This window comes from Chlamydotis macqueenii, chromosome 15 (assembly GCF_036417535.1).
Source record: "Chlamydotis macqueenii isolate bChlMac1 chromosome 15, bChlMac1.mat, whole genome shotgun sequence".
Classification (NCBI taxonomy): domain Eukaryota; kingdom Metazoa; phylum Chordata; class Aves; order Otidiformes; family Otididae; genus Chlamydotis; species Chlamydotis macqueenii.
In genome coordinates, this window is record NC_141570.1 from 13388746 (window position 1) to 13411192 (window position 22447).

At 66.2% G+C, this 22447-nt stretch overlaps 2 protein-coding genes and 1 long non-coding RNA gene across 3 annotated transcripts; 1 reads left to right on the forward strand and 2 right to left on the reverse strand.

Annotated features, from left to right (window-relative positions):
- Positions 1–2216: 2216 nt before the first annotated feature.
- Positions 2217–5553, reverse strand: METRN (meteorin, glial cell differentiation regulator). Its single transcript, XM_086759795.1, has 4 exons — positions 5453–5553; positions 4201–4619; positions 4027–4086; positions 2217–3266 (listed from the first exon to the last, which is right to left on the reverse strand). Exons 1-4 carry the CDS (start codon positions 5536–5538, stop codon positions 2959–2961), a joined length of 873 nt encoding a protein of 290 aa, XP_086615921.1. The 5' UTR covers positions 5539–5553; the 3' UTR covers positions 2217–2958.
- A 2726-nt stretch (positions 5554–8279) lies between these two features.
- Positions 8280–10071, reverse strand: LOC147598880 (uncharacterized). Its single transcript, XR_015260205.1, has 2 exons — positions 9986–10071; positions 8280–8616 (listed from the first exon to the last, which is right to left on the reverse strand). It is a non-coding gene; the product is annotated as an uncharacterized LOC147598880 (long non-coding RNA).
- A 168-nt stretch (positions 10072–10239) lies between these two features.
- Positions 10240–21639, forward strand: FBXL16 (F-box and leucine rich repeat protein 16). Its single transcript, XM_086759811.1, has 6 exons — positions 10240–10441; positions 16979–17689; positions 18033–18541; positions 18926–19010; positions 19716–19779; positions 20368–21639. Exons 2-6 carry the CDS (start codon positions 16994–16996, stop codon positions 20514–20516), a joined length of 1503 nt encoding a protein of 500 aa, XP_086615937.1. The 5' UTR covers positions 10240–10441; positions 16979–16993; the 3' UTR covers positions 20517–21639.
- Positions 21640–22447: the final 808 nt, after the last annotated feature.

Genomic DNA, 22447 nt, shown 5'->3' on the forward strand with positions numbered 1-22447 from the left:
GGCGGAGGGGGAAACCCGTGGGTGACCCCGGCCTGGGAGCAGTTTGGGGGGGGTGTGCAGGATCTGGGGAGCCCGGGGCTGTTTTCTCTCCCCAGCCAAACCGGGGGGTGCGGGGATTTTTCCCATTTTCTGGTGCTCAGCGGCAGGTGGAGCAGGTTAAGGCCGAGAGGGAGCAGAAAATCGGGGGGAAACAGGAAATTTTTCCATCTGCCCCTTGCCAGGGCCACCGTCCCCCGGCGAGGCTGTGGCGGCTGGGCCCTGGCCGCCAGGAATTTCTGGCTGCGCTGGGAAAATCTCCGTCCCGCCAGCTGTCGGCTGCTGGGCACAGCCCAGGGGTGAGGGGCTGCGGGGGGCCGGGGTCCTGTCCCCGTCCCCAGCCCCCTCACCCCGAGGCCATGGGCTGCAGCTCCCCAGAGGGTGGCGGGGTTTTTTGGGGAGGGGGTGTCAGTGTCCTTGGGGTCACTAGGCCCCCAAGGGGCCTCGTCCTGACCCATATGGGGCAGCCCCAAACCCCAGGGGCCTCATCCTGACCCTATGGGGACCCCCAGCCCCAGGGGCCTCATCCTGACCCATATGGGGCAGCCCCAAACCCCAGGGGCCTCATGCTGACCCATATGGGGACCCCCCCCCCCCCGATCCCAGGGGCATCCCCCTGCCCCACGCTAGCTCCCGAGCCCCGGGGCAGGGCAGGCAGGGTGTCCGGACATCCCGGGGTCGGACGTGGGGTCTAGAGGTCAGCGTTCGGGGCGGCAGGGAGGGGGCCGAGCGGTGCTGAGCTTCCCCTTTGTGCCCCTGGATTCGCGCGTTGGGGCTTTGATCCGGCAGCTGGGAAGGAGGAGAGGGGGGAGAGGGGCTGGGGAATGGCGGGAAACCGCAGCTCCCTTTGTGCGACCGGGACGGCGACGGGGATCGGGGGGGGAACGCGCACCCCGCTCTGCGTTTCGCCGGCACCCGAGGGCGGCGTGACCGAGGGGGTCCGGGAGCTGGTCGGACCCAATCTGGGCTGCCCAAATCCATCCCCGGCCCACTCTCACCCCCCCACCATGCTGCCTCCCACCTCATTTTCCATTCCGTGGAGGAAACGGGAACCGGAATGAAATTTGTCTCGTTGTGTTTTTACCCTCCGTGCCAAGAGGAATTCCCACGCGGGTGGGAATTTGGCTCGGCCGGGGCCGGACTCCGTTTTCGGGGAGATGCTTGGATGCGCGACCCCCGGGGAGACGGGGATCCCGGGCCGTAGGAGCCGCAAGCGGCAGGGAAAGGCCGTCATCTCCATCCTACAGCGGGGGAAATTGAGGCACCGGCTCCCGCTCCGCCGTCGGACGATCCCGTAGGAAACGTTTGCGCCCTGGCCCGGCGCCCAGCCACCGCAGGAGCCGGCAGCGGCGGGAAGCGCGGGCGGCCGACCCAGGCTGACATGGGGCAGAAGGGCACCGAAAACACCTCGAAAAACCTCGCCGGCAGCGAACGAGCAGAACTGCGGCGCTTTCCGCCGCTGCGGAATCGGCCGGTTTGGCCAAATAAACAGATTTGAAGAAAAACAAGAGATTCTGCAGCTGGACAGAAAGCCGCCGGACGCTCGGCGTGTAAAACGCCGAAATTTAGCCGAGAGGAACGCGCTGGATCACAGCCGTGCTCCGTCCCCCGGGGCGTACGGAGGATGTAGCGCAATTCCCTTTGCGCCTCATTTATCACTTTTTTTTTTTAAATTAAACTCCAAAGCCCCCCGAATTCTTCGGAATTCCAGTGCTGAGGCTTCCTGGGCATCGCGGATGGGGAGGAAAGGGCCCTGGGTGGGGGTCCCGTGCCACATCCCCAGCCGGGGTCCCAGCCCCTCACCACCGTCCGGGGACGCCCGGGCAGCCCGGAGGAGCAGGAGCGGCCGGAGCCCCCGTGGAGCGGGGACAGCGGCAGGGTGGGAGCGGGCAGGGTCGGGACGCGGGCGCCGCGCGGCCCCGGCACAATGAGGCCTTGTGGCCGGCGGCGCTGACGAGAATCGGCCCTGACAGCGGCTGCGCTGGCGGGGTCACCCAGCCGGCACGGGGCCACCCGTCCCCGTCCCCGCTCACTCAGTACCACCCACCCCGGGACGCAGCAATATTTTTTAAATATATATATAAAAATATGCGTATATATATATAAAAATGAGCCCGTGGCGCCCATTGCTGAACATCCCACTCAGCTTTTTTTTAAAAAAAAAAGGCTTTGCACACACACACGGTAAAAATACAGCTTAGTTTATAAAAAAAACCAAAAAAAGTCACAAATTTTGGTATCGTTATAACTTTAGTGCACATACGATGCCCCCCACCCCCACGGTCAAAAATTCCCCCCCGGCTGGCCCGGTGGGATCCAGCAGCCGCCGCGAGGGTTGGCGGTGCCGGGTGGCGTGGCCCAACGTCTCCCCGCTCCCGCCGCACCTTCCTGCGTCGACGCTTTGGTCCTGCCATGCCCTCGCCATCCCTCCCGCTCCCTTCAGCCTCGCTCCTCTTCCTCAGCATCCGCCCCACGGCACCTGCTCGTGCCAGGCTGGCCACCGTCCCGCTCCCCCTTCCACTCTCGACATCCAAATCCACCTCCTGGCCCTTCCGCGTCCCCACGCCCTGCCACCACGGCCACCCGCCGCCACCGAGCCCTCCCGGGGGGTACAAGGGGCACGGCCGCCCCCATCGCGCCGGACCCATCGTGCCCCACAACGTCCCCTGAGCATGCAGCACCCTGGTCCCCCAGGAGACCCCCAACCCATCGCCCCACGCCGCTGCAGGTCCCCTGGGGACCACGGGTGAGCGCGCCCTGGGAAAATCCTTTCCCTTCCAGCAGGATTTTCCCGGGATCGCCGGAGCCCGGCTACACACCGGCACCGTTCCTGCATCCCTCCCCACCCAGGGATGCTCTCGCTGCCCGCGGGACCCCGGCCCCCCAGCGCCCACGGGGGCCGGGCTGCCCTCCCCAAGCCGCTCAGTCCACAGGGAACTCGCAGGGGTTCTGGCGCGTGCGCCGTGCCCCCTCGTAGATGCGCTGGAAGTCCCTGTAGCGGGGCGCGCAACTCAGCCAGGCCTCGCCGAAATGCAGCCACCCGGTGAAGAGGAAGGTGCCGGGGCCCGGCTTGACGCCGCAACGCAGCGGGGTGCGGATGCTGCCCGCCGGCCGCCCCCCTGCCTGGAAGAGGGGGAATTTTTGGCGATGGATGCGGGCGGCGCTCACCCCGATGATGGATTCCTGCAGCTCCACGTCGTTGGAGACGCTCTGGATACTGCCGCGGATCACTGCCGGGGGAGGCAGGGAGGGGTGTCAGCATGTCCCTGGCCCCGTCCCCATCCCTGTCCCCATCGCCACTCCATCCTCGTTCCCATTCTTGAGCCTGTCCCCATCTGTGTTCCCATCCTCGTCCCCATCCCCATTCCTGTCCCCATCCCCATCCTTGTGCCCATCCTCATCCTCTTCCTCATTCTTGTCTCCGTCCCCATCCCTGTTCCCATTCCTGTCCCCATTTCTGTCATTCCCATTCTTGTCCCCATCCTCATCCTCATTCCCATTCTTGTGCCTGTCCCCATCCTTGTCCCCATTCTTGTCCCCATCCTCATCCCCATCCCCATTCCTGTCCCCATCCCCATCCTTGTCCCCATTTGCGTTCCCATTTCCATCTCTGTCCCCATTCTCATACCCATCCTCATCCCCATCTCCATCCCCATCCTCATTCTTGTCCCCATTTGCGTTCCCATCTCCATCCCTGTCCCCATTCCTGTCCCCATCCTTGTCCCCATCTCCATCCCCATTCCCGAACCCATCCCTCTCCCTGTCCTCGTCCCTGTCCTTGCCCTCATCCCCATCCCCATCCCTGTCCCCATCCCTGTCCCCGTCCCCATCCCCGTCTCCCAGCACCCTCTGTGACACTGACAGCCGCGGCCCAAGCCAGACCACTCTGGGAAGGGGAGGCCTGAGGTGCTCTTGCCCCCCATTTTGAGTTTCCTTCCTTCCCCCGGGGCCCCCAGCGCCCCCCAAAGCACCCGTGGGCGCCGCGCTCACCGAAGTCGCTAGTGCAAACGGCCATCAGGATCTCGGTGTCGTTGCACGGCCGGCACGCCCCTGCAACGGCCAAGCACAGCCCGTCACCGCCGCGGCTCCCCGTGACCAGGTCCCCTCGCCAGCGCGCGGAGCCCCCGGGGGAAACCGAGGCAGGGCGACGGCCGGGACGCTCACCCTCTCCGGCGAGGCTGGCGGCGGGCAGCGGCGGGCGGGCCAGCCAGTCCCCCCGCAATTCGTAGCGGAAGGCGGCGATGCGGCGGCTGATGTCGCGGTGCGGGGTGGCCTGCAGGAAGAGAGCCACCTTCTCCCGGGGCGGCCAGCTGAAGCAGCGAGCGTGGGGTCGGGGGGCTTCGGGCAGCAGCAGCTCCAGCACCCCCTCCCTCTCCAGGTAGAGCTGAGCCCCCCGGAAGGTTCCGGACGGTTTGACGCAGGCGGTGAGGCGGCCGGGTGTCCCGTCCTGGGCGGCGGCGGCGGGGGGCAGGCGGGGGGCCAGGCGGAGGCGGAGGGCGCCCGTGGGGTACAGCCATTCCAGGGAACCCTCGGCGCAGCGCAGGGAGAGCTGCTCCACGCTGCCCGCCTCCTGCGACAGCCCGCTGCCCGGCACGGCAGCCCCCCGGTCAGCCGGGACCCCACGAGTGACCGGGACCACCTCCCCCCCACCCCACGCCAGCCCACGGACCCACCGAGCAGGACCCCCGTGGAGGCGTGCGGGGAGGAACAGCACCAACCCCTCGAGGATGCGGATGTGGGGTGTGAGCGCATCGTTTTTTGAGGGGGTGCGGGGGGTGCTCGTATTTCCCAGCCCCCCCCCCCACCACCCCACAAGGGGTCACCTCCCAAACAGCCCCGGCGTGGCCCCGGGGGTCGCCCGTTCCCCTGCATTCCCCTCTCCTCTTTTGGGGGATCCCCAGTGGGTGCTGGGGGGGGGTACACCCCTCCACAGTCTCGTGGGGTTTGGGCCTCGCGTGTCTTGCAGTATTTTTAGCGTGGGAGAGGGGACGGAGGACAGGCGGGAAGGGAGCGGAGGTGGCCGTGGGGCTGCTTTGTCCCGGCCACGCTGCCCGTGGCTGCCCACCCTTCCTCCCCCCACGCCCCCCGCGTGGGGCTGCGGCAGCCGCTGCTGCCCGGTCCCGGCGTCTTTGTTCCGGAGCTCGGCGCCTTTCCCCCTCGGGAACCCCTTCCCACTCGTGAAACACAGCTCGGCGGTCGGCGGGGCCCCTCGCTGGGGGTCCGACAGGCCGCCGGCCCCCGCGCTGTGTTTCACGAGTGGGAAGGGGTTCCCGGCGAGCCCGGTGGCCCCCGCATCCCTGGGAGGTGAGGAGTTGGGGGGTGGGGAGGGGCAGCCGCACCGAGGAGCGGGGAAACTGAGGCAGGGGCACAGCCCAACGTCCCACGCGTGAGCGTGCCGCGGGGTGGGGATGCCTACCTGCCCCTCCAGCCGCAGGGATCCTCCGCCGCGCCGCCGAGGGCCGCCCCCAGCCCGGCCAGGCACAGCGCCCGCAGCGCCCACATGGCCGCGCCCGGGGCGGCCCGCACCGCACCGCACCGCACCGCGCCCGCACCCGCGCCGCCGCCCCGCACCCGCCCCGCGCCGCGCCCCAAACTTTCCACCAATGGCGGCGGCGGGGCGGGGCCGGTTCCCATCCACCCCTTCCCCCCCGACTCCAGCCCCCTCCCCACGAGAGCGCCCACCCCGGGCATCCCCGGACCCCCCCGCATCTCCCGTTACCTCCTCCACCCCAGCCCGGGGTCCACCCACGCATGGACACGAACACTCGTGGTTAGGTACACCCGCTGCCACGCACACCCAGGGCTGCTCACACCCCCCCGAAGCGGGGTTCCCCCCCCACCCCAAAACTGCGTACCCCAAGAGTTACCCCCCTTCAACCTCCACACCAACCACAACACCCCTCCCCACCCCACTCCCCACGGGGGCATTTTCATCACGAGTGGAAGCGCAGACGCGTGGGGCGGGCGTCCGAACCCGCACCCCCACTTTCCCTCCCCCATCCCACTCGTGATTTTATCCCCCCCCCCCCTCGCCCCCCTTCAGCCCCCATTGTGCCAGCCCCGCGAACCCACGCGATTAATTACGTTTCCGCCCGGCGACAGCCCGCCAAAACGTTTGAAATAAAACACGGAACAATCGGGACGGGGATGAGCCGGGGGGGCGGCGAGGGGGGTGGAGCGGAATGGGAATGAGGGGCTGTAAATTCGGACGGGGGGAAGGGGAGGGGGCCGTGCGGGGGGCGGGGGGGGGACGACACGCGGGAGGGGGAGAGCGGGGTTGGAGGCTCCGCGGCCGTGAAATGGTGCGGAAAGAAGGCAGGCGGCTGGAATCCGTGGAAAATGAGGGGCCGGAGGGGCGGCGGGGCGGGGGGGGGTCGAGGTAGGGGCGGCGGGGCGAGGCGGGGGCGGGGGGGGCTCCGCTGACCCTCGTGCTGTCACCGCCGGCCCCCACATGGGGTTTGGCGGAGGGCGGCTGGGCTCCGGGTCCTGGTTGTGGGTCCGGAGCCCGGTCATGGCCACCCCCTGCACCCCCTGCATGGGGGGGGTGGGGTGGGGTGGGTGGGGGGAGATGGTCGTTGCGGGTCCCGATCCTGGGCCACTGCGGGGGGGTGGGGCTGCCGGGTTCGGGGTCTGGCTGGGGAGCCCGCAAGCAGAGGTGACGCCAGAGGTGAGGTGACACCACAACGGAGGTGACACCAGAACCGAGGTGCTGCCCCCCGTGACCCCCCCCACGGAAGCTGACCCCCCGCCCCGTGGGGTGCTCAGCACCCTCGGGATCCCTTGGGGCGCGTGGCGATGGGACGCGGCTGTTTGCAGGCCGGAGCCCGGTGCTGCCGTCCTTGCGTGACCCCCACCCCAGCACCCCGGACCCCCACCCCTGTTTCAGGACAAAGCCACCGTGGCCAGACATGGCGTCCCCCCCGTGTGGCTGCTGGGCCGTCGCGGGGGTCAGGAGTCCCTGGGAGCAGCCATCGGATCTGGGGCTGAGCTGGGGCCAGCGAAGCCCCCCTCCCCACCGCCAGCACCCACTGACCCCTCCAGGCCAGAGCGTCCCAGGGTTTGGCACCCGAGCTGGCGCCGGCCGAGGTGCCAGGGTCCCGGGGGGCTCTGGGTGGTGACCATGGGACCCCGGCCTCAGCGCCCGGCCCAGTCTCGGGACCGTGTGGGGTTACCCCCGGCCTTTCGTCATGGAACCAGGGTGCCCAGTGGGCTCCGTCCCCTCCTGGTGCCCCCCCTCCAGCATCCAGACCCCCAGGCTGCTGCCCCCCAGCGCAGGCATGGGCACTGGAGAGGCTGGGGAGGCTGTCGGGAGGGGAAGTACAGGGCGAGGGTCCCCATGGTGGAGCAAGGGTCCCCAAGGCAACATGGGGGTCCCCAAGGTGAGGAGTGGGTCCACATGTCAAAGCAAGGGTCCCCAAGGCAAGGAAGGGGTCCCCAAGGCAAGGAAGGGGTCCCCATGGCACAGTGAGGGTCCCCATGGTGAGGCAAGGGTCCCCATGGCAAGGTGGGGGTTCCCAAGGCAAGGTGGAGGCCTATATTGCAGGGCAAAGGACCCCATGGCAGGGTGAGGGTCCCCATGGCAGGGCAAGGGTCCCCAAGGCAAAGTGGGGGTCCCCATGGCAGGGCAAAGGTCTTCATGGCAAGGTGGGGGTCCCCGTGGCAAGGCGAGGGTCCCCAGTGCAAGGAGATCCATGTGTTAAGACCAGTGTCCTTATGGCAAGGAGGGGGTCCACATGGTAGGGTGGGGGGCCCCATGGCAGAGTGAGGGTCCCCATGGCAGGATGGGGGTCCCCATGGCAGTGTGAGGGTCCCCAAGGCAAAGACGGGGTCCACATGTCAAGGCGAGGTTCCCCATGGCAGGATGAGGGTCCCTACAGGGTCCCCGCAGCGAGATGAGGGTCTCTGCAGCATTGTGATCATCCCCACGGCTGTGCGGGGGTCCCCACGGGAGCCTGAGAGACCCCACGGCTGTGCTCTGCCCTCGCCCACCTTCACTTGGAGTGGGTGGGGGGCCCTGGGGGGGTGTCTGAGCCTGGGGGGGGGGAGGCAGTCCGTGGGGTCTGAGCCTCACATAGGGCGCTGGGGGGGGTCCATGAGGTCTGTGCTGGGATGGTGACCCCAGGCTGGCCCCTCAGCAGCCCCCGCCCCTCCGCCGCTGCAGCCAGGCCCCCGCTCACGCGCACGCGCGTCCTGCGCGAAAATGGGCGGCGGACGGAGCTGCCGATTGATTCGCAGGCCCGGGCTAAAAATAACTTTCAACTCTTCATCCCGAGCTGTGAAAAATCCCCCATTGCTAGGCGACGGGTTACTGGGAGACCGCCGGCGCTAGGCGACGGCGGTTGCCGCGGCGACGGCGCCCGGCGCACTGCGGTCCAGCTTTGGCACCCGCGGTCCGGCTGGACGGCCGGCCGATGCTCGGCCCGGGGGTCCCGCGGCCTTGGGGACACGCTGGGCGCCTGGGACGAGAGCCGTCAGCATCCCCAGGGCGGTGGGGAACGGGAGGGGCAGCGGAGGCCAATGGGATGCCGGCGTTTTGCGTAATGATGAGTTGCGGAAGAGCGGCGTTACCCAGCTGGTGGCCTGGTCGGAGCATGGGGACATCGGCCACCGCCCTCCTGGGATGCAGGGGACCCAAGCCCCCTCCCGGCTGCCAGCTGGGAACCCCATCTGCCTTATCAATAATGGAGGATGGAGCCAGGCAGCCCCAGTGGCCCTGGCCCTGCTGCGCACGAGGGGACGGAGTTAAACACGGCACCCAACCAGTTCCCTCCAGTTTGGGGAGTGGTGGTGAAGCTGGGCACCGACTGGGGGTACTGGGTGGGCGCTGAGCTGGGGGCAGATGCGAAATGGAGGGGGGAGCAGTGGGGCATCCTCCAGCCACGGGTCGCACCGCCAGCTGTGGCCTGGGTGGGTGACTCCCCCCCCCCAGCACGTGGGTGCAACACCCTTCCCTGGGTGCCCGCAGCACCCCAGAGTGATGGAGTGACCGTCCCCGCTGCGCCCCAGGGACTGCCAGCGGGGCCTGAGCCGGCTGCCGGGCTCAGAGGGGTCTGCGCGGGACCCCTGGCCTGCCAGCGCCGGGTGGGGAGAGAGCCAGAGCAGGCACCCGTCTGTCCGTCCAGCCCTGCCTCCATCCCTCCATCTCTCCAGCCCTCCTTCCACCCCTCTGTCTCTCCATCCATCCCTCCAGCTCTCCTTCCATCCTCCTTCCACCCATGCATCCCGACCTCCATCCCTCCATCCTTTCATCCTTCTGTCCCTCCCTCCAGACCTCCCTCCATCTCTCCATTCATCCCTCTATCCCTTCATCCCTCCCTCCATCCCTCCATACATCCCTCCATCCTTCCATCTCTCCTTCCATCCCTCCAGCCCTCCCTCCTTCCATCTCTCCATTCTTCTCTCTCCTTCCCTCCATCTCTCCATCCCTCCTTCCACCCCTTATCCCTCCAACCCTCCCTCCATCTCTCCATTCATCCTTCCCTCCCTTCATCCCTCCTCCATTCCTCCTTCCACCTCTCCATTCCTCCTTCCATCTCTCCATCCCTCCCTCCATCTCTCCCTCCCTTTCTCCATCCCTCCATCCTTCCCTCCATCTCTCATCCCTTCTTCCACCTCTCCATCCCTCCTTCCATCTCTCCCTCCCTCTCTCCCTCCCTCCATCCTTCCCTCCCTCCACCTCTCCACCTCTCCATCCCCCCATCCCTCCTTCCATCCTTCCGTCTCTCCATCCTTCCCTCTGTTTATCCATCCCTCCATCCTCCCCTCCATCCCTCCACCCCTCCCTCCACCCCCATCCTCCCACCCCTACGTGCACCCCCCCTCATCCCCGCACCCCCAGCTGCCAGCCCAGCCCCCCGCACGCCCCCCCCCCCACCCCATCTCCGCGTCCCGCACCCTCACCCCGCCGCTCCCGGTACCGGTATCCCCCACCGCCCCCCGTTCCCCTTACCGGCGCCCGTGTCTCTTTAACAGCCGCTGACACGCGTGGTGCGTGTGTGTGCAAACGCGCGTGTGCGTGTGCGAGCAGCTCGCGGCAGCCTGGCAGGAGGGACCCCCCCCTTCTCCATCCCCCCCCAGATCCGGATCCGGCCCCATTCCCCCCCCCCCCCCCCCCCCGCACCCCCTCCCGCTTATTTTTCCTGTTGTTTAGCGAGGTTGGGGCGGGGGCCGGCCCCCTTTTTTTTTTTTTTTTTTTTTTTCCTTTTTTTTTCCCAACGGCGATTTTTTTGGCAGGAGGTTTTTCTCCCGGTTTTCCTCCCGGTGTGGTTGGTGGTTTTTTGGGGTTTTCTTTTTTGTTTGGTTTTTTTTTTTGTGGTTTTTTTTTTGTGTTTTTTTTTTTTTTTCGCTGCATCCAAGAGAGGACGGGCACAAGGCATGGCATGAGCTTCGGGAGACGCTGCTGGAGGTAAGAGCCGCTCGGAAAAACCTTTTTACAACACAAAGCCGGTGCCGGTGCCGACGCCGGTGCCGGTGCCGGTTTATCCGGCACCGGCATCGGCACCGGCACTGCAACCCCCCCCCGCCGCATCCCGCATCATGGAGCCGCGTTATATAACGGCGACGGAGCCAACCCGGTCCCGGGGCTCTCGGTAGCTCAAGCGGCGATGGTGGTCTGTCCCCCCACCCCGACCCCAGTTTGGGGACTGGGAGGATGCTGGGGGGATAAGATGATGCCCCCCACCCCGCCTCCTTCCAGCCTGGTCGGGCATCACCGGGTGGGTAAGGGCAGGGAGGAGTGGGGGGGGGGTCGAGTGGGTAGCGGGGTGCTTTGGGCTGAGGGTTTTGGGGGCATGGAGGAAGGAGAAGGCCCCACGCAGGATGGGGCTGAGCTCCACAGCGGGGTGCCACGGAGCGTGGGGCCAGGGAACACACCCCCACCCCCAGCAGCCCAGGGAAGGAGTGAGGGGGTGCAGGTTGTTTCAGTGGGGCAGGGATTTGGGACGGGTGGAGGGGTCTGCGTGCGACGCCCGGGTGGGCAGGCTGAGCCCCATGGAAGGGCTGGGGCAGGCCGGGCTGGATGACGGGGGAAACTGAGGCACGGGGTTGTAGCAGGAGCCAGGCACAGACCCCAACCACCTCAGCCGGGTGGGGGTCTGGGGGTGCCGTGGGGCGCTGGGCCAGGGGGTCTCTGGGACATCCCCCGGCGGGATGCGGTGACACTCGGGCAGCAAAGGCCGGAGCGTGGCAATCCCTGTGGCAAGGATGCTCCTGCCATGGGCCCTCCTCCATGCCCGCCCTCCACCCTGGGGGTCTCAGGCCTCCTCCACAGCACCTGGGGGGTCCTGGCACGCGGCAGGGTGGGAGCAGCGGGCACAGAGTGGGGGAGGCATCACCCCTCCTGCTGATTTCACTCCAGCTCCCAGGAAAAGGGAGGGAGGTGGCTTCGGAGCGGGGAGGACTCGCTCCAGCATCCATTTTTAATGAGCTCGATATCTATTTTTCCCCGAGCTGGCTTCCCCCACATCGATCCCGCTGCTGTCCGCCGGGCCTGCTCTCCTCGCTGGTGCCAGCGGCGACGGGATGAGCGTGCGTGGCGCTGGGAACCCCTCGCCTCCCCACATCCAGCTCCCGGGCCAGGCGGGAAGGCAGGATTGGGGAAAGGGTCCCCTCGTCCCCTTCAGTGGGGTCACCTCGGCGTTGGCCATCCCACAGGGGACACGGGCACGCTCCAGGTCGGAGAAGGGAGGCCGGATCGGGAACACTTTGCCCGTGCCTCGGTTTCCCCAGCTCCAAGCCACGGCCTGTTGCTCCCCGTGGTGCCTGCATGGATGGAGCAGTGCCTGGAGAAAGGAAAAGGAGACTCGGGCTGCGAGTGGGCGCTGATGGCGTGGGAGGGAGCGGGAGAGGCGCGTGGGGCTTTTTCGGCAGCATCCCACCCCCGCCAACCCTCTGCCCACCCGCCATGGGACCGACCGCATTCGCTGGGTGGAGGAAGGGGCTGGGGCTGATGGGGCAAGCGGTTTGGGGAGGGTGCAGGTAGGCAGAAGCCGTTTCTTCAGGGTTTCTCCTCACTGGAGGTGTGACTTGTGCCCAGCTCCTGGCCAGGAGTAGCGACGGGGCTTGCGGTGAGGGGAGGCCAGGCCGGAATCCGGAAAAGAGGAGCTGCTCCCTCTTCCCCTCACTGGGGTCAGTGGGGAATGGGGTGAAGCTTGGCTGAAGTGTGAGCATCCTCCCACAGTGCAAGGGATGGGATGTCCAGAGGAGACGGGCCCAGGGCAGCTCGTTGGGGTCCTGGGGGACATGGGGCTGCTGGGGACGGGGAGCGAGGTCAGGGCACGGTGTCTTTGGGAGATTTGGGTCTTGGCGGAGAAGACAAGTGCCGCTGCGGGAAGGGCTTGCAGTGGCCAGATGGGACCCCACTGCCCGTGGCAGGGAAGTTTTGCTGGGGGCCTGGAGCTCTGCCTCCTCCCTACAACTCCCCCCATGCTGAGGGGGGACAGGAGCACCCTGCGCCCCCAGACGCGAGCTGTTCTCTCATCTACGTGGAAAGCGGTGGGGAGCTGAGCAGAGCTTGGCTTTGGCACCTCAGCTGGCATTTCCCCGGCTCCCTGGGCGCTGGGACGGCCCCACACAGCCCAGCCCTGGCTCTTGCCCTTCAGAAAGGCTGTGGGACCTGGGGGGAAGCAGTGCTGAGGGGTTCCTATCATGAGAGCTCTGCTGAACCCCAGCGAGGGATTCACCAGCCCACCAAACTCAAAACAGTTCTTTTCCCAGCCCCTCCTGAGCCTCTTTGTCCGCTGCGAGGTGGAACAAGCTCTTGGGCATCGTTGGGAGCCAACAAGGAAGCAGGAGAGCTGCTCTCAGCCCTCCGGTCTCCCGAGGAGCTCTCAGGGTAATCCCAGGAAGGAATTTCCCGGCTCCCATCACACAAACGGCATGTCTCTGGGGCCAGGTGCCGCGGCGGGGCCCTTCCTCACTGCCAATTCCCCGGCTTGCGCAGCAGGTGAATGCGTAGCGTCGAGTTGGGAGCCGCGCTCTGAGCCTGCCTCCCGGTCCCGAGCCCGGCAGCGCTGATCCGTGCGCACGCACGCATGGGCACGTGTACAGGCAGCTTCTACCCAAACACAACCGCTGCCCCTCCACCTCTGCTCCTCTGCATCACCGGGGTGACCCAAGGCCTCGGCCTCGGAGGCCGGCAGTCATACACCCCTCTGCCTGCCGACAGCATGGTCAGCGGTCTGACCCGATGGGATGGGAGCAGGAGGCAGCTCGTGCTGCTGAGGAAGGTGATTTGTGCGGTGGGGTGTCTTTATGAGTGCCACAGGCTTCGGTCGGCAGGTTCAGCCCCCCCTAAAGCATTGCTGCTGCTTGGGGCTGTCGCGTAGAGCCCATGGGGTCCCGGGGAGCCGTTACCCACGGGAGCGCTGGACAAAAGCCTTGGCTGCGCGCTCTGCCACGGCGCTGTGTCTTGGGTGTGTTTTCTCCGCCTGTAGAGCAACTTGATTTGCTGCATTAGTAAAAATAGACGGGCTAATGAATTCAGCTGATGCAACCCTCCGCCTGGGCGCGCGTGCATGCGCTTGCCTCCGTTTGCGTGTGTGTGTGTGTGTGTGTGTGCGCGCGCGTGGCGATGCGCAGCTGAACGCCGGGGCTCATGCAAGGTGCATCCACCAGCTCCCGGGGCTCCAGTGGGGCGGTTGAATGTGCGTCCATGTGTGTGTCTGGATGTGCACATGTTTATGTGTGTGCGTGCGCACGTGCGTGCGTGTGTGTGTGTGCGTGCAGGAAGCCGTGAGCGATGGCTGCTTGTTGCCAAGCGGCGCTCTGTCACCGAAGCGGTGGCTCTACAAGAAATAATTTTGCGGCAGCCTTGGATTCTGGCAGGGCAGTAATGGGGCTTTACGGCGGGCTGGTGGGGCAGGCGTGGGGGCTGCAGGGACCCGGGGGGGGGCGACAGTAGGATCTCACGGGGACCTGGTGGGGCAAGAGTGGGTACCCACAGGGATCTGGCGAGTCAAGAGCGGATCCTTGCAGGGATCTGGCTGGGCAGGAGCGGATCCTCTCGGGGGGTCAAAGAGGCGGGGGGGTCCCGCGGGGACACGTTCACGAGATGCCCTCGTAGGGTGGCGCGGCCCCGAGGAGGCCGGGTCGCTGTCCATGGTACTGAACGGCGGCGTGTCGCTGTCCGCGGTGCTGAACGGGGGCTGGCCGCTGGCCGCGGTGCTGAAGGGGCCTGCCCGGTGAGCGGGGCCGGGCACCGCTGTCTCCCATGCCTGGCCAGTCCGGGGTCTCCAGTGGCCTCCCAGCTCGGCTGGCCCAGAGTCCTTGGTAGTCTCCAAAGTCCAGCGCTCGCCCTTGAGCCTGGCTGCAGCGGGATGACAGTCCGACCCGGCACATCTTGTCTGCCACGGCCTGGGGTCTTCCAGCAAGTGCCACACAGGGGTGGCACTAATGGGGTGATTGACCATCCTGCCCATCTCTTGAGGGACTCATCCCTCTTCACATAGTAAACTCACCAGCAACTTGGGCAAACTATTTTCCTGGTAGCTTTCGTCCTATTCTTCTCAGCATCTTCATCGTCTGTGTAATGTTTGTAGTGACAAGCTCTTCGACCCCCTTCTTTCTCCTCTCTTCCTGCGTCAAATCCACCCCCCACCACTGCCTCATCGCTTGTTGTGGATGACAAAACCCTCATGAATGGAGTGACTTCTCTGCTAATGACGTTCCCTGTGAAATGTGCACCCTGGTGTGAATTCAGGAGACTAAAAGACTTTGCCCTTTGCTTTTGTCAGGTTTCCTCCCACCGTGGATCAGGAGCTGGCACTCCACTGCTGGCAGACACTTCCCCCGTGACGTGGGGCCTGTGAGAGTGGAGGGGGGTTGCTGGGGGAAGTTGTTTCGCTAGGCCCTTCGTGTGGGATCCCAGAGTAAGGATGGTCATACCAAGTGCTGGACTCTCCTTTTGGCGTCCTTGTGGTTGGTCCAGTCACACAATCGGCAAAGAGTGGGATAACGGGGAGAGGAGCAAAGGCCAGATGTCTGCTCTCCTGCTGTTTTGGGGTGACTAAAAATCTTATGGAGGTGCTCACAGAGCTGCTGGTGCATCAGAGGGTCTCGGTGGGTTGGAGGGGCAAGGTGCACGCCGGCTGTCCCAGCACACAGCAGCTCTCATCCCCGTGGGATGCAGCGCTGGTGCTTCACAGGTCGGAGCAACGCAGCCTCAGCCCTGGGCCGTGGGACCCTGGGGGGCTGCTTGGCTGCAGGCGGGGGCTTTCCTGCCGTAGAGGAGGGCAGATCCCAGCGCTGCCCCACAGCACTAGAGACAGAGAGAGTGGTTACGGGACCTGCCCCCCTCCCCAGTCTGTTCCCACAGCCCACCCTCTCCATGCTGGTGTCCTCCCCCTTCTGCTCCTTTCGGAGTGGCTAGGAACCCCCAAATCCTTGCCTGCTCATTTCCCCGGAGAGACACGCCTGTGCACGGCCAGCCTCCCGCCGCCGCTGCCTGGAGCCTGCCTCTTCCCAGAAGGGCCGAATCTCCGGCCCTCCTTCTATTTGAAGCAACTTCCCAATTCATTCACGGTTTGGGATTTCTGTCAGCCAGCCAGGCGGCCTCAGCGCCCCGGGGCAGTGGGGGAACTGGCTCAGCTTTCCAAGGCAGGACTGGGAAAGCTGCTGAGTCCGCTCAGCCCCGCCATGAGCCCGGCCTCGGGCACCAGCCGAGGTCTGAGCCGGTTGTAACCGTTGCCAACGCTTCCCGCTGGCTGCGTTTCAGCCCGGCGACTTGTCAGCGTCTGTCTCCTCCCGCCACTGTCCCCTCGGCCTCACGAGGCCCCGGGCTGCCCTTCTGCCACCACCTGCCCTCTCCCTGAGGACAGCCGGTGTGCCGAACGGCTCCGGCTGCGGGCTCTGTGCCGGAGCGACGGCCTTTCCGTGCCGCCTGGTAATTATCTGTTGGGATTCGTGCTGTAGGGCTGTGTCAGACATCCTGGTGCGCGTTCTGGTTGCTTCCCTAATTGCTGCCAAGCACCCAACCGCTGGTTTTAAGTTTCTCCCTTCTTTCCCCTCCTCTTCTCCTGCTTTCGAGCAAATTTAACGCGTGCCCAAGCGTCGGAAGCAGCGGAGGCTGCATCTGAGCGGGGAGCGGCGTCAGACTGTCTGTGCTCATCCCCAGAGGCTGGGCTCTCGTGGCGCCGCTGTCACCGGGCCGGTGCGCCGTGGTGCCGCTCGTGCAGCCAAAGAGGTTTCAGCAGCTCCCCACCAACCCCATCCCGCGGCCCCGTTGCGCCGGGAGGGCGTCCCTGGGAGATGTGGGGTTTGCCGGCTGCGCTGGGAGGGCTGGGTGAAGTGAGGGTGAAAGCCATGGGCTGGGGACACTGGGGATCGAGGCTCCAGGCTGGGGTGCACAGAGCATCCTCAGAGCCCATGGAGCCGGGCCACCAACGCTGCCGGCCAGGATGCTCCCCACCTCGATGCCCCTCCGTCAGGGTCTGCCCGTCTCCATCCCAAATCAAGCGGCTGAAAAATTCGCCTCGCATTTATCTTGCGTCTGGGGGGAGCCGGCAACAGAGAGGGTCCTGAGCCCCCATCAATTATTCATCTCCATATTTATAGAGGGAAACGCTTTGAATAATGGATGGCGGGGCCGTCGGAAAGCCAGCCTTGCTGCCGCTGAAATATTTATTGGCCTGGTTTGCCTGGGTGCCGCCCGGCTGCCGCGAGGCTCGGGGCCGGCAGAGGCTCGTCGCCAAGCGTGGGGCTGGCACGGTGAGCGCGGGCGGCTCCGCTCTGCAAAAATGAGCAGGGGGCTAGAGCACCTCTCCTGTGGGGACAGGCTGAGTTCAGCCCGGAGAAGAGGAGGCTCCGGGGAGACCTCATCGTGGCCTCCCAGGGCCTAAAGGGGCTGATGGGAAAGGTGGGGAGAGACTCTTCAGTAGGGTCCCGCAGCGCCACGACACCCCCCCAGCCCTCCGGCAGCCCCTCAGCCCACCCCGCTGTGTTGCAGAGAGACCTGGGGAAGATGTCGAACCCGAGAAACGGTGACACCAAGCCCCCATGTTTGCCCCGCAATGGACTGGTGAAGATCCCCACGCAACCCAACGGCCTCGGCTCCGCCAGCATCACCAAAGGCACCCCCGCCGTGAAGAACCGCCTGTGCCAGCCTTCCTCCGTGCCTGCCATCCTCAGCCCAGCCTTAGCCCACCGCAGCGACCTGCCCATCCCCAGCCTGGCCTCCCCGCTCTCCTTGGCCACTCTGGCCGGCGTGTCCTCCCCTCCCGGCGCTTCCTTGGTGGGACTGAACACGAGCGAAAGCTCGGAGCAGCCCTCGCCGGAGCGGCTGCCCGGCTCGCCCTCGGAAAGGCAGCTGGCGGTGGACGAGAAGATCCTCAACCGCCTGTTCTGGTACTTTTCGGCGTGTGAGAAGTGCGTGCTGGCGCAGGTGTGCAAGGCGTGGCGGCGGGTGCTCTACCAACCCAAGTTCTGGGTGGGCTTGACGCCCGTCTTGCACACCAAAGAGCTCTACAACGTCCTGCCCGGCGGTGAGAAAGAGTTCGTCAGCCTGCAGGGCTTCGCCATCCGCGGCTTCGACGGCTTCTGCCTCGTGGGCGTCTCCGACCTGGACATTTGTGAGTTCATTGACAACTACCCCCTCTCCAAGAAGGGGGTCAAGTCCATGAGCCTTAAGAGGTCAACCATCACGGACGCGGGGTTGGAGGTAGGTGACTCCGGCAAGGTGGCCAGGGTGGAGGAGACGTGGCAACAGCGAGTCCTTCCCGGTGGCCCTGAGGACACGGGCATGGGGCAGAGCTTTCACTGGCCACTGTTTGGCTGGCTGCTCCCCAGCAAGGGGGGTCTACTGGGCAGGGGGATGTGGGTCAGATGGACATGGGGTGACCCATGGTCCTGCATGGGGCAAGGTCCCTGCTGAGGTCCCCTGTCCCGTGCCATAACCAAGCACAGCACCAGCTGCTCCGTGGCCGCATCCCAGGGCGGGGGCGTGGGGCTGCGCGGGGCAGCCAGTGGTGCCCACCATGCCCTGACCCCCTGCTTCTCTCCAGGTGATGCTGGAGCAGATGCAGGGCGTGGTGCGGCTGGAGCTGTCAGGCTGCAACGACTTCACGGAGGCCGGGCTGTGGTCCAGCCTCAACGCCCGCATCACGGCACTGAGCGTCAGCGACTGCATCAACGTGGCCGACGACGCCATCGCCGCCATCTCGCAGCTCCTGCCCAACCTCACCGAGCTCAACCTGCAAGCCTACCACGTGACGGACACGGCGCTCGCCTACTTCACCGCCAAGCAAGGCTACACCACCCACACCCTCCGCCTCAACTCCTGCTGGGAGATCACCAACCACGGCGTGGTCAACATGGTCCACAGCCTGCCCAACCTGAGCGTCCTCAGCCTCTCGGGCTGCTCCAAGGTGACAGATGACGGTGTGGAGCTGGTGGCCGAGAACTTGCGGAAGTTGCGCAGCCTCGACCTTTCCTGGTGCCCCCGCATCACCGACATGGCCCTGGAGTACATCGCCTGCGACCTACACAAGCTGGAGGAGCTGGTGCTCGACAGGTATGAGGCTGGGCCGAGGCGTGCCATGCCAAGCCATGCTGCGTCATGCTGAGCCATACCATGCCATGCCAAGCCATGTCATGTCAAGCCATGTCATGTTAAGCCATGCCGAGCCACGCCGCATCATGCTGAGCCATGCCATGCCATGCCATGTCATGTCAAGCCATGCCATGTCAAGCCATGCCAAATGCTGCATCATGCCATGCCATGCCATGCCATGTCATGCTACGCTGAGCCATGCCGACCCACGCGGAGCAATGCCATGCCGTGCCATGCCATGCTGAGCCATTCTGGAGGCAGTGGGTGCAGCGTGGAGGCCACGGTCTGGGGACACTGATGGGTGCCCCACTCCTGGCCATCCCTGACACCTCGCGTCCCCGGCAGGTGCGTGCGGATCACCGACACCGGGCTCAGCTACCTGTCCACCATGTCGTCCCTGCGGAGCCTCTACCTGCGCTGGTGCTGCCAGGTAGGTGGGGGAACACGGCCGCGCCCATCCCGGCTGGCACCGCCCTGAGGATGGGCCACCAGCTCTGGGTGGGCACCCTGGGCCGGCTGGAGCCCCCGCGACCGGGTGCTGGGAAGCAGGAAAGGGATGGGAAGCTCCTGTGAGCTCAGCAGGATGCAGCTCCGGCACCCAGCACCCTGCACCCAGCACCCTGCTCCAGTACCCTGCCCCCAGCACCCTGCCCCTGCACCCAGCACCCTGCTCCAGTACCCTGCCCCCAGCACCCTGCCCCTGCACCCTGCACCCTGCACCCTGGTCCAGCATCCTGCTCCAGTACCCTGCACCCAGCACTCTGGCCCTGCACCCTGCACCCTGCTCCGGCACCCAGCACCCTGTACCCAGCACCCTGCCCCTGCACCCTGCTCCAGCATCCTGCACCCAGCATCCTGCACCCAACAACCTGCACCCTGGTCCAGCATCCTGCACCCAGCACCCTGCCCCTGCACCCAGCATCCTGCACCCAGCACCCTGCCCCTGCACCCAGCACCCTGCTCCGGCACCCAACAACTTGCACCCTGCTCCAGCATCCTGCACCCAGCACCCTGCCCTAACATCCTGCCCCTGCACCCAGCCTCGGCGATGCTGAGTCCCCAGTGCCGTGGCAGTCGCCCCCCTGTGGACCCCCCTGGTTACACCCCCCAGCTCCCATTCCGTGTTCTTTTCCAGGTGCAGGATTTTGGGCTCAAGCACCTCCTGAGCATGGGCAGCCTGCGCCTCCTCTCGCTGGCCGGTGAGACCCCCGCCCCGCTCCCCGGGATGAGGTGGCAGGGGCCCCATGGGGCGGGGGGGCCTGGATGTGGGGACAGGGACAGCCCTGGGGACAGCCAGCCACCCCCCTCCCCAGCATGGCACAGCTCCCGCACCCCCAAACTGTTTGGGCCCCTGCACCCAGCCCAGCTCCCTAGGGAGGGGTCTGTGCCTGGGGTTTGGGGTGCTAGGTTTTGGGGTGCTGTTTATTTTGGGATGCTGGTGGTTTGGTGTGCTGGGTTTTGGGGTGCTGGTGTGTTTTGGGCGCTGGGTTTTTTGGGAATACTGGGTTTTGGGATGCTGGTATTTTGGGGTGCTAGTATATTGGAGGTGCTGGTATTTTGGGGGTGTTGGGTTTTGGGATACTGGTGTTTTGGGGTGCTGGTGTCTTTGGGGATGCTGGTGTTTTGGGGTGCTGGTGGTTTGGTGTGCTGGGTTTTAGGGTGCTGCTGTGTTTTGGGTACTGGGTTTTGGGATGCTGTTTTTTGGGGGGGACGCTGGTATTTTTTGGGATGCTGGGTTTTGGGGTGCTGGTGCTTTGGGGTGACGGTGCACCCTCATATACTCACAGGCTGCCCCTTGCTGACCACCACGGGGCTGTCGGGGCTGGTGCAGCTGCAGGAGCTGGAGGAGCTGGAGCTCACCAACTGCCCCGGGGCCACCCCGGAGCTCTTCAAGTACTTCTCCCAGCACCTCCCGTGCTGCATGGTCATCGAGTAGCGCCCGACCCTGCCATCCCGTTCCCGCGCCTGCCCCGCCGCCGCCGCCGCCGCTCCGTCTTGACGTCGCCCACCCCCATTTCTTTCCGTTCGGAATGAGAAAGACGCCGGAACGAGAAAACCAACCTCGGACGCTGCCCCGGCATCGACGTCCCCGGAGGGATGCGGGGGGTCTGGAGGGGAGATGGGGGACGGCGTCGCCCCTCGCCGGAGCCCCACCCTGGGTACCTTGTAAATTCCCCGTCCCGCGCCGCCACCATCACTCGTCCCCCTCCCGGTGTCCCGCCGACCCGTTCCGGATGGACAAACAGACATCACGGAAACCCAAAGTGGGAAGGCGACGGCGGCATCACCCTCTTTGGCGGCATCACCCCACTCCGGCCGCGTCCTGCTCCCCCGCCTCGGCCAACGCCAAGGATGCTCCCTGGGGACCAAAGGATGGGCGAGAGGAGGATGCTTGATTTTTCACTCCCGTGGGTGACGGCGGAGGCCGGATGGGTCCCCACCCCGGAGCGGGGTCACCGAGCCGCCCCTGCTGTGCCGCGTACCCCTCCCCAGCCCCCAGCGGTACCCTTGGGGTGCCCGGCGCTTTCTCCCGGTCGATGGGATGTTTTCCTCCGCCCGCCATCCTCGCATGCTCGCTCGCTTCAGTCTCGTGCTACGGCAGGCTCTGGGGTACCCGGGGGGGACACGGTGACAAGTGACAGCCCCCACTTGACCCCTCCGTATGCCTTCGCCCCCATCCCACCAAGCATCCCCTCTCGGCTGGGACCAGGGCCACCGCGGGGACACCGGGGACGCGGAGCGAAGGCGGGAGGTGGCACCTCAGGACACGCGGCCACCGCTCTTCCAGCTGGAAAAGCCATTACCCTGACAGCAAGCGGGGGGCAACGGGGACCCCCGGGCTGGGCCAAGCCGGGGTTGAGCCGGGCGACGGCGGCGGGGTGCCCACGGGGAGGGGGCTCGGTGGCCGGCCCCGAGGCATCACCCGCTGTCACCCCGGCTGCTTCCGCGGCCCTGGGAGGAGCGTGGGCACGGACACGGGCACGGACATGGACACGGACACGGACACGCTTTCGGGTTGTTTTGCCTTTGTACCGGCCGGGAAGGAACTGCTGCCACCACTCGCTGCCTGCGCTCCCTCCTTTGTCCCAAACGCCTCTTTCCGGCCCCAAAATGGCACCAGGACCCTCGTGGCCCTGGAAGGGGGTTTGGAGTGGCAGCGCTGGGGCTGCCCGCACCCCTAAAGCCACCGGCGTGCTGCCGCGAGGTGCCCATGGGACACGGGTGCCAGGGGCCGGGGACAAGCAGGGCGGCGGCACACGAGGGTCCCCCCACCCAACTCGTGTCAGTGACCGTCGTACGGCACAACCACAGCCCCGGGCTGGGGTGTCCCCTCTTCCCACCATGCCCCTCCATGGCAGTGTGCCCCCATGTCCCCCCAGTCACCCCCAAACCCCCCAGTGCACCTCCAACCCCCCCCAGTGCACCCCCACCCCCTGCACCCCCATCCCCTCGTGTAACCCTGTATCTCCCTGGACAGCCACCCACCCCTAAACCCCAGTGCTCCCCACAGCCCAGCGCACCCCCAAACCCCCCAGTGCATCCCTATATCCCCAGTGCACCCCATATCCCCCCAACACCCCCATTTCCCCCCCTGCACCCTTATCCTCCACAGCACCCCGTACCTCCCCAGCATACCCAACCCCACTGCACCCAACCCCCTGACACCCTAATTTCCCCCTCTGCACCCCCACCCCCCTGTATCCCCATCTCCCAGCACCCCACCCCCAATTCACCCCATATCCCCCCGACACCCCCATTTTTCCCCCACACTGCACCCCACGTCCCCCCAGCACCCCCACTCCACTGCACCCCATACCCCCCTGACACCCTAATCTCCTCCCTGCACCCCCTTCCCCCCAAGATCCC

Coding starts and splice junctions, on each gene's coding strand:
- METRN (XM_086759795.1), bottom strand. CDS start 5,538: ATGTGGGCGCTGCGGGCGCTGTGCCTGGCCGGGCTGGGGGCGGCCCTC. Junction 4,087..4,200: donor CGCCAGCCTCGCCGGAGAGG/GTGAGCGTCCCG, acceptor TGGCCGTTGCAG/GGGCGTGCCGGCCGTGCAAC. Junction 3,267..4,026: donor CGTTTGCACTAGCGACTTCG/GTGAGCGCGGCG, acceptor CTCCCCCGGCAG/TGATCCGCGGCAGTATCCAG.
- FBXL16 (XM_086759811.1), top strand. CDS start 16,994: ATGTCGAACCCGAGAAACGGTGACACCAAGCCCCCATGTTTGCCCCGC. Junction 19,011..19,715: donor ACCTGCGCTGGTGCTGCCAG/GTAGGTGGGGGA, acceptor GTTCTTTTCCAG/GTGCAGGATTTTGGGCTCAA. Junction 19,780..20,367: donor GCGCCTCCTCTCGCTGGCCG/GTGAGACCCCCG, acceptor ATATACTCACAG/GCTGCCCCTTGCTGACCACC.